Source organism: Tupaia chinensis, unplaced genomic scaffold (assembly GCF_000334495.1).
Source record: "Tupaia chinensis unplaced genomic scaffold, TupChi_1.0 Scaffold000242_1, whole genome shotgun sequence".
NCBI classification, from domain to species: Eukaryota; Metazoa; Chordata; class Mammalia; order Scandentia; family Tupaiidae; genus Tupaia; species Tupaia belangeri.
The window spans coordinates 419,874-430,964 of NW_006159720.1; the positions used below are offsets into that span (position 1 = coordinate 419,874).

The window sequence follows — 11,091 nt, forward strand, 5'->3', positions numbered from 1 at the left end:
GTGGGTAAAGCGCTAGACTCTCTCTTGGCCAACCACAATCTGAGTTGCGGACCTGTCAACTTACTTTCTCACTTTTTCTTTCTTTTTCTATTTATTATTATAGTTTAATAATATAATCATTTTACTAATAAAATACAATAATAAATAAAATAAATTAATAAAATATTTTTACAAAGTACACATGTAACTAATTTAGACTAAGAAGTTTATTATAAAAATTTTAAAATTAACAGATTATGACATTAATCTTTTTATTTGGCAAACAGGCTGAATTTATAATGAGAAGTATTGAGACATATATTTAGTACTCAGAGTTTTCGTAATTACTGTCTGTTTCATTAGCCTGCCAAGAGTTTGAGAAGTTTTGTTCTTTTGTTGTTTCTATTTTTTTATTGTAATTTCTGATTACATACAATCTTTAAACATCTTTGTGGGATATAGTATGGTTTTTCAAAGTGTGCCTATGCTATTATAATCAAATAAAGAATATAGACATATTCATCTTCAACACTGAACATTGTGACATTGTTCATATTTGGTAATAGTTCTACCGAGTTTTTATGTGAAAATGTATACTGAATTTTTAATTATTCCTTTTAATTTGCTTTAGAGTGTGTACACTTGCCAGAGTGAGCCGAAGTGGGTGAGGAGAAAGTAGCACTCCATAAGGAATGGCCACAACATAATCCTTTCTAATCCATTTCTCCCTCCTTTTGGGATTTTGAGCATGCAACCACATGTGCTCAGCAAGTTTTTCAAGCCCCACACATGCCCAGTGAGCTTTTCAAGCCACCAGGTCAAGACTCAAACCATGACTGTTCATGTGGGTGTCCAGCCCCTTAACCACCATGTCACCTATTGTCCCCAGTTTTATTTTTTTTAAACAAATTAATTAAAATTTTTAAAAGCTGGAATAATTCTATTGACATACTTAAAATTACTTCTAGTGAAAAGAAGTAGATCTTAGTAGCTTCATCAAAACAAAGATTTGCCTCTTTTAAAACATACTTTACCAATGCGTTAATGAATGAGTGCAGTGCTGTGTGTTTTTGATCTGGTTGGAGGACTCTCTGTTTAGAATTGAGACAAAGAAAATGCTACTGTATCTCATACTCATGCTGTAAATTCTCCTAGAAGGTATGCATAATAAATATCAGTTTTGTACCTTGCACAGGTTACCTAGATAAATCATGGAGGAACGCAATCATACAACCGTGACCCAAGTTACTGAATTTATTCTCCTCGGGATCACAGACCAGCCTGCACTTCAAGCACCACTCTTTGGGATCTTCCTCATCATATATTTGATCACAGTAGTGGGCAATCTTGGCATAGTCATCTTGACCCATTTGGATGCCAAGTTAAATACCCCAATGTACTTTTTCCTTAGACATTTATCAATTACTGATCTTGGATACTCCACTGTTATTGGTCCAAAAATGATGGTGAACTTTGTAGTGCACAAAAATACAATTTCCTACAACTGGTGTGCCACCCAGCTTGCATTCTTTGAGATTTTCATCATCACTGAACTATTTATCCTATCAGCAATGGCCTATGATCGTTACGTAGCCATCTGCAAACCCCTTCTCTATGTGGTTATCATGGGGGAGAAAGTACGCTGGGTGCTGGTGATTACACCCTATCTCTACAGTACGTTCGTGTCACTACTTCTGACAATTAAGTTATTCACATTGTCTTTCTGTGGCTCTAACATCATCAGTTATTTCTACTGTGACTGTCTCCCTCTGATTTCCATGCTCTGTTCTGACACACACGAATTAGAGTTAATCATTTTAATCTTTTCAGGCTGTAATTTGCTCTCTTCCCTCTCAATTGTTCTTGTATCCTATATGTTTATTCTTGTGGCCATTCTCAGAATGAACTCAACTGAAGGCAGGTATAAAGCCTTCTCCACATGTAGTTCTCATCTGACAGTGGTAGTTGTGTTTTATGGGACATTACTGTTTATTTACCTGCAACCCAAATCCAGTCATACTTTTTCTATCGATAAAATGGCCTCTGTCTTTTATACTCTGGTAATCCCCATGCTGAATCCATTGATTTACAGCTTAAGGAACAAAGAAGTAAAAGATTCTCTAAAAAGAGCTTTAACTAATCAATTGAAAATTCTGACTTAATATATTAATATTCAGTTTCAAGTTTCATGGTTGGGTCCACCAATCTCTGTTCAGAACTCTAACAGACCAATTACAGCATCAAAAAGTAGAACTACTTTCTCAGTTTTAGTTTCCTCTTATATCAACCTGTAATCTTCAACTTAATAAAATAAGTACATATTACAGTCAGATTATGTAAGCACCAAGTAATTTTCAAGGTCATATTGGAGCCAATACTCTTTGTTAGCACAGATAATCATGGCAATTTTTGGTGGAATTTGGATTTTAAGAATTTTTTTAAAAACTCTTTAATAGTTAAAATTGATAAAAAATTACAAAAGGTTAGTTAGTAATAATATTGTGTAGTAGTCATTTGGTATTAAAGAAAAGTAAGAGTGAAACTTGAAGAATGTGTGAGCAAGGTAGGAGATAAAGTAATTGAATATGTGATTCTAATACAATATAAACAGTCTGCTTCAAGAATCTAGGCTACATAAAATATAGTGCATGATACTTCATAATGAGGTTTTCAAGGAGATTAAGTTAATATTTTATATATTATACATGGATTGGGTATTTGGGGAGATTTTTTATTAATAGCCGTGAGAAAAACATTGAATAGTTCAAGGACTGTATGGTGGCAAAGAGGTAAAACAGCAAACTAGGGGGTGGACAACAAGGGAACGTTCTGGGTTTGCATCTGAAAAACCCCCATGATTATGCCAGTCATGTGCATGCTGATGATCTGAGCTGGCTGAAGTTGAGAGTAGACTGCGAAGCCAAGACCCTGTTGAGATAGTCAAAATGATCGGTTCTGTCTGTTTCCTTCTCTCTTGCTCATGAAAAAGTAAGTTTGTTAATTTTTTTTTTTTTTTTAGAGAGAGAGTTTTGCTAGAGGGCATATCTGTTCACTAGAGAGACAAGAGTCAGAAAGCAAGAAATCATCCTTTGGGCAGGATAGCCATGTTGCAATCCCTTCTCCAGTGTCCTCTCTGGATCTCGGACATGCATGTACACCCGCTTGGTGTGATCTTCCTCTTGTTTTTTGTTTATTATTTTTTTCTTTATTTCCTTTTATTTCTTTGATTGATTTTTACACTTTTCCACAAACACTTACTTTACATATCAAAAAATTTTTGCTCATACTCCATGATTCTTGACAGTTAATAAACAACTTTTAAAATTTCATAATACTGAATTTTAAAGATAATGATCAAAATATTTCTTACAATTGTGTGTGTGTCTCTGTAACAACAGAGACAGCATGGTTCTAAATATTTTTGAGGAAATATTTACATGTCAGCTAATCAAATTGTTGAAAAGCAAATGCCCAGCACACTAGTCACACATACAACTTTTCAATTCAGCTCTGCCTACCAAGTATTCTGTGATTTACCATCTGCTAGCATAGATCAGTTTCTTTTCCTTCCTTCAACATCTTTCTCAAGATAATGGTCTGTGGTTGCTCTTTTGCAATCTCTACTGATTATAATGCTGGGCTGGAAAAGTCCAGGTTATTTTATGTGATAAATTCTTTCATATATCATCACTAATCCTTTCTGCCAGGCAAAACTATTAATGGTGCCAGGCCATCTTTCTAAGAGCTTCTGTTGGCTTATTTAAGATCCACCTTACTTCTATAATTTCCTGATTAGTCTTCAGATGTGACTTTCCAGTCAAAGCCCTGTCCAATAATGACAATTTCCAATTTCTGATTCAATGCAACAAGCATTATTGAATTTATACAAATAACCCTTCTGCCACAAAATAAGAATACTCCCAGTTATTTTCCCATTCCAGAGGATCTAGAAGGAAGAAAAGTTTATGTTTCCATTTAAAGAAACAAACAAGAAAAATATTTTAACAAATTGCTGAACCTATCAACAACTCAGAAGAAAGTGAAATGCTTAAATTGGGAAAACAAAGCATAGTAAAAAAAAAAATCAGTAATGTTTTACTCAAACGTTATAAAATTCTATTTTGCCAGTTTGGTCTTATGTTCAAACTCGCTTCTGTTGAATATGCAGTGCTACTGTGGTTCAATCTTTCCGGTTAAATCCTGGAAAGTAACATTCAATGTTATTATTAATATTTCTTACCCCTAGCATTAAATTGGTTGTTTTCTTGGTTGCCTTTTATTCTCTTATTTATTTATGTGTTTTTAGTTTTCCTGATAGAGCGCTCCTTTCAGAACTTCTTGAAGAGTGGGTCTGCTATTGGCAAATTCTTCTAGGTCTTGTTTATCTGAGAATGTTTTTATCCTTTCTTTCCATATTAAAGATAATCTTGCCATGTATAGTATTCTTGGTTGAAACTGTTTTTCATTTAACACTTTGAATATATTTTCCCATTCTTTCCTTGCTTGCATTGTTTCTGATGAGAGGTCTGAGTTAGCCTGCTAGGATAACTTTTATAAGTAAACTGACATTTCTCTATTGTCAATTTTAGTATCTCGTCTTTGTCTGTAAATTTGGCCAGTCTTACTATGATGTGCCTTAGAGAAGGTTGGGTTCATTCTATTTCAGGTCCTTTGTATTCCTTGGGTCTGGATATTTGAATGCCTCTCTAGATTTGGAAAGCTTTCTTCCAAGACTTCATAGAATAGATTATCAATGTCCTTATTAGTCTCCTCACCTTCTGGGATACCAATTATCCAGATGTTTGGGTGCTTAATGCTGTCTAGTATTTCTCATATAGTATTCTCATTTTGGGGGGGTTATTTTCTCTGTTTTTTTTTTTTTTTAATCAGAAGTTTTGCCTTCTACATCTGAGATTTGATATTCTGCATGGACTAATCTGCTTTTAATACTTTCAAGGGAGGTTTTGATTTCCTGGACAGCAGTCTTCATCTCTAATAGCTTCATTTGATTCTTTTTTATGGTGCGTATTTCCTCTTTCACATCATGGAAGAACTTCAACACCTCCTTGAACTTGTTGTCTCTTTTCTCCTGCATCTTCTGGAGTTCATTCTCTCTCAGCTCTTGCATCTCATTTAATTTTGTCATTATGAATATTCTGAATTCTCTATCAGACATTTCCACGAGTTCTATTGTACTGTCTGTGGATGATGAGGGATTGTTCTTTTCCCTTAGGAGAGAGATATTCTCTTGGTTTCTCATGTTTCTTGTGCCTCTGCGGTGGTTTCTTGTCATTCTGTGACAAAAATCTCTCCTCCCCTTGTCTGAATATTTCCAGAGTCAAGAAGATGAAGTTTAGAGCATAGCTTCCCTGAACAGGCCAGGACACACCTCAGCTTTAAAATGGCTTCTTTTCTAAATATTTTGAGAGTCTGGAAGATGAAGTCTAGAGCATAGCTTCCCTCCCACCTGATGTGACTTTTAAGACACCGGATCTGGAACTCGAAATGTGGTCAACAATGTGGGAGTCCAGTGATGTAACCATTAAACAATCTGCTGGTGACTAAGTATGCTAAATTTAAAAAAAAAGATAAATTGAACATGATAACAGTAATAAGAAAATTACAATATCCAATCATATTGAATTTGTTTACCACGTTACTGTCAGATCTCATTCAAAAACATATTTACTTTTATGAAGAAATTCGATTTCTAGAATGACATTTTATATTGTTGCACACACTTTAGTTCTTGGCCTCACATATTTTTCCCCAAATACGATCATTTCTATCACCTTTTACCATCTACAAAGAAAGTTACATAATAGTGACAGCATTCTCTCTATAAAAGAACTTCATGAAAAGTCATAATATACTGTGTTCCCCATAACTATTATTTCTTACTCGAAAATTCAGCAGCCGCATTTTTCTTGGTCAGTCAACATTATCATTATTTTTAATATCAGTATACAACTGTGGCATATAGATCAATGACTTTGTTGTTTGTTTTATTAGTAGATATTTGGCTATCCGCAGGTTCTTATTTATTTAATGATTATTTTTATCAACAAAAACATTCTGTAATTGATACCCTGAGCTTATAATATGGTATACTAGTGCCTTCTAGTTCTGCAATAAATGTGTAGGAGATCTTTTACATTCTAATAATGCACTGTTGGAAATTTTTTTACATATATATGTAATGATAAAAAAGGAAAACAAAACAACAACAACAAACACAGAACTTCTTAAATTTCCAGTCACACCAGCTACTGAGATGCTGTGCTCTGCAGACTTGAACTACATGTGCGGCTCAGTTTTGAATCCTGGTCCAATCAAATTGCCAGGTGTAGAAGCTTGAGTCTGTTGTCCCAGCCACCAGGGGCGACCAAGGCAGGAGGCTTGCTAGTTGGAAGCTGGCGTGGACAACACAGCCAGACTCTGTCTAAAACAAAAGATCTCGAATGATGGCACATACCTGCAATCCCAGCTGAGAGGCTAAGGAGGACTGTGACAGAGAGACCCTGTTCAAAACAAATGAACAAATAAACACTGAGGAAAAGTGATGTGGACTTTGATTTTTTTCCCAAGTAACATTTTTCTTTTTGTAAAAAGAATAATTTCATTTGATTTATTCATTCATTTATTTTAATTTGAACAGAGAGAGACAGAGAGAGAGAAAGAGAGAGGAAGTGAGAAATCAAGCCACCTACCTGTCCAGGATTCAAACCATGGTTGGCCACATGGGAGTGTCCAGTGCCTTAACCACCATGTCACCTGCTGGTACCTCAAGTAGCAATTTCTTTTATTTTTCATGATCCAAGAAAGGATATTAACAAATTTACAAAGTTACCAAAATATCATTTTTCTTGTGTAATCATAAAGTTGTAAAATGTTAGTAACACGTGTAATATGTTATTTGACATCATAGATAAAATATGAATAGTTCTCAAACATTCTCTTATATTTACTTAAAGTTCATATTATGCTAGAATTCACTGGACAGGGCCATTGTCCATAAAAGCTACAGAACAGATATTATAATTGTCATAAGAGTATTTTAGAGATAATGCTGAGAACCTATGTAAAAATGCTTCTAGTATTTACACTTAAACTACTTCCTAGATATTAGAACTTAAATTTTATTTTTAGTTTCTCTCCATGTTGTTATTTAATAGCTTCATAAATCAAAAGATGTGCCGAAACTTTAAAAGAAATTGAAATAAAAATATTTAAAAATAAATAAATTACATTTGGAAGCATTATATGTGTGTGTGTGTGTATAAATAATGCCTTAATGACAGTAATCACAAAGCTCTCATGAATATACTATAGAAACACAGCCTCCGAGACCAGCAGTTAGCACAATGGCTATGTTGCTGGACTCCCACGTAGTTGACCGCGGTTCAAGTCCCAGACCCGGTGGCTTAAACTCACTCCGGGCGCGTGTGCATGCGTGCCCAAGATCCCGAGAGGAGAATGGAGGAGAAGGGATTGCGGCATGGCCAACCCCCTGGGGGGTGATTTCATGCTTTCTGTCTCTGTCTCTCTCTGTCTGTCTGGCAAGCACACACACCCTATGGCAAAAACCTCTCCAAAAAAAAAAAAAAAAGAAAGAAAGAAACACAACCTCCAAATTTCTAAAATTCCTGAGGCTATTTTTCTACATGAATTATGTGATGAATTTCTTCCAGTCTTACCTCATGGTTTCTTTTTAGTAAGACAGCAAAGCATTATATTTCTTGAATTGATTTTTTTTAAAAAAAAAACTTCAAATTTGTTGCACGAAATAGGAAGCCATTCTGACTTTAATATGATGGGAGGAAAGGGCTCAAAAAAGAATTCTCTTTTTTCTATCTTACCTTAAACATAAAGGGTGTTCATTCCTTAATATAATACGATATAGTCAAGACCAAGGTACAAGTGTTAATAAGGTCCAATTAAAAACAATGTAGTGAAACATTCAAGGCCTGATCTTATAGTAAATTTCGAATGCACAGTATAATACTATTCATTATAGTCACCATGCTGGGCATTACATCTTTAGAACTTTTTCATCCTACATAAATGAAACTTTGTTTTTATTATTTATTTATTTATTTATTTATAGAGATTTTTGCTATAAGGTACTTGTGCTTGCCAGAGAGACAGAGACAGACAGAGACACAGAAAGTGAGAAATCATCCATGAGGGAATAGCCACACCACAATCCCTTCTCCTCCATCCTCCTTTCAGGATTTTGGGCACTAATGCATACGTGCCTGGTGTGAGCTTTAATCCACCCAGTCTGGGACTCGAACTGCAGTCAACTACATGAGAGTCCAGTGATATAACCATTATGTCATCTGCTGGTCCTGAAACTTTGTGATCAATGTGTGATCAAACTTTATCAATGCCTCCAAATTGCTCCCAATCCTCAACCCCTGGCAACTACCATTTTACTCTCTGTTTCTATAAATTTGACTGTTTTAGATTTCATACGTGAGATCATGCAATATAATATGAGTCTTTTAATATTATTTTTAATTTACGTCTCACAAACTTGCCTCAAATCTTTACATTATCCATATTAACAAAATTGTTAAAGAATATACAATAATATACTAATTGTAGGTGCCTATTACTTAGTACATTTCCATACTGTTTATTTGCTGTCTAATATTGAAGTCATAATCCCCACTGCCTCGGAATGTGACTGTATAGTGTTTAGAATTAGTCTTTAAAGAGGCAATGAAGTTAAAACTGTTTCATGGGACTAGGCCCTGAAGCAAAAGTTTGATGTCTATTTTATAAGAGAAGAAGATTAGGAAAGAGAAAGGGAGATACACCAGACATGTCTGTAGACCGAGGAACAACCACGTGAGGATGCACTGGAAAGACAGCCATCTGCAAGCTAGTGGGAGAGGGCTCAAAAGGAATCACATCTGCCAACATCTTGGTCTTGGATTTCCAGCCTTCAGGACTGGGAAAAAATTATTTTCTATTTTTTAAGTCACCCAGTCTGTGGTATTTTGTTATGACATTTGAAAATTGATAGATTTTTCATCTTCTTTCTTTATCTGGTTCCAACCACCATTAGGTAACCATTCAAAGTACTGGGTTGTTGGAAGAGTGTAATGCATTTTTGCATTAAAAAAAAAACAGAAAAAATAGATCATGACTTTTCCTGATGTGTATCTATTTTTGTGTGTTGTTACAAAGTATAATTTCTGTTTCATGTGCATGCCTTTTATACTTTATATACATGTCAGCAAGCCATTTATTTCCACTCTAGATTTAATATAAGGTCTATAGAGGAAAATCTTATGGTATATCTATGTGTATATATATCTATATGTATGTAAGTATACATTTTTGAATATATATATTTTTGAATACACATTTTTCAACATATAGATATATATTTTAATATAAATACAGATTATCATATATACATTTTTGAATATATCAATATATAGATATAGATACATACATATATATATATATATGGATATTCAAAAATATTATATATTCAGAAAAGACTTCATCTACAAAATGCATTTCTCCAAGACAAATTGCTTCCTTTCTTTTTTTATTTTTTTGGAGAAGTTTTTACTATTTTTGTATAGGGCATGTGATCTCACCAGGAAGACAGAGACAGAAAGTGAGAAATTGCCCCCCAGGGAGGATGGCCACACTGCAATCCCTTCTCCTCCATTCTCCTCTCAGGATCTTGGGCACGCACGCACACACGCCTGGCGTGAGTTTAAGCCATCGGATCCGGGACTCAAACCGTGGTCGACTACATAGGAGTCCAGTGACATAGCCATTACTCCAAATAAATAATTTTATTTGCCATAACATAAATGTCCATCTCTAAAATATTTTGTGTTTTAAAATGCATTTATACACCAGGGATTTTATAGACATATTCTAACATAGCACAAGAACTTTGCTTTTACACATATGTTTAACTCTTCTTTGTACTTGTCTCCTACTTTTTCTTCCTTAAAATGCAAACATAAAGTGAAAAGCAAAAGAATAGTTTTATTGTACGGGGATTGGTTTTTAAAAGATATATCTTGCTTTTAATTGCTATTTCACGCTATTCTTTGGAATAATGACAATGCCAATTTTATCGCTGAAGCACATCGGGAAAAAGTCAACATAAATGGAGACATAATAATACCACTTCTAGATATATTTTATTCTAATGTGACTGCTGCAAGACCATCACTTCCTAGCTCGTAAATAATACTTTTTTTTTTTCAATAATGAATCTCTGAGTGGAAATAAGTTACTTTGACAAACAATTCTATTAGTGTCACTTAGACGCCATGACATTGAACTCACTTCAATTATTTAGGCTCAGACTTCCACAAAGAAGACTCAAAGGGTGCACGAGGAATTCCATAGGGTGACCTAGTTGAGAAACCAATCCCAAGTGGCATCTTCCCAAGAGTGTAGAACTCACTGTATCAGCTCTACTGCAGAGTTAGGATCTCCACAGCTGACAGAGCCATAGCAACCCTCCTTGCTTCAGCCATGTAGAAGCTTGCCATAACCTAAACTAGATTCTCCACTAGAGGTGGGTACAAAATATTTATCTTATTTTTATGTAATGTTGTTTAAAATGAGCTGCATCACATTTATTTTGGTAGGCACTGCAAATTATGAGGAATGATACAATGTTTAAATTAGTATTTGCTTTTAATATTTATAGCTTTTTACAGAATACAGGATTTCAAATATATTCCATCTATTTAGTTTCACAACATGCAACTGGTATCATTATATCTCATGTAGTTATTTTACATTATGCTTTATATTTTAAATTATTTCACTACTGAGACAATGAATTGCTGCTGATTTTTTTTTTTGGATCATAGTTTTATTTTTGCAATATTACTTAAAATGAAAATTGCAGATTCACAGAATATGCTGTGAAGGAAAATGAATATACAACTATCCAAAGTCAAAATAATACCCCTTTTAAAGAATCTAGCTACATAATAAAAATTTTCTGAAGAAAATTTCCTATTAAACCTAATAACAAAGAGGCAAATAAATACAGAAACATACTGTGGAATCAATGTAATAGTGGAACATATAGATGAAACTTCTATTCAGCAATCA

The 11,091-nt window shown here is 34.3% G+C and overlaps 1 protein-coding gene across 1 annotated transcript; it reads left to right on the forward strand.

Moving 5' to 3' along the window:
- The first annotated feature begins 1,190 nt into the window (after positions 1-1,190).
- On the forward strand, positions 1,191-2,141 carry LOC102488083 (olfactory receptor 8K1). The gene has a single exon (XM_006148758.1). The coding sequence runs from the start codon at positions 1,191-1,193 to the stop codon at positions 2,139-2,141; it is 951 nt and encodes a 316-aa protein (XP_006148820.1).
- Positions 2,142-11,091: the final 8,950 nt, after the last annotated feature.

Bases quoted from the DNA above. Each gene is read 5' to 3' on its own strand.
- LOC102488083 (XM_006148758.1), top strand. From the start codon at position 1,191: ATGGAGGAACGCAATCATACAACCGTGACCCAAGTTACTGAATTTATT.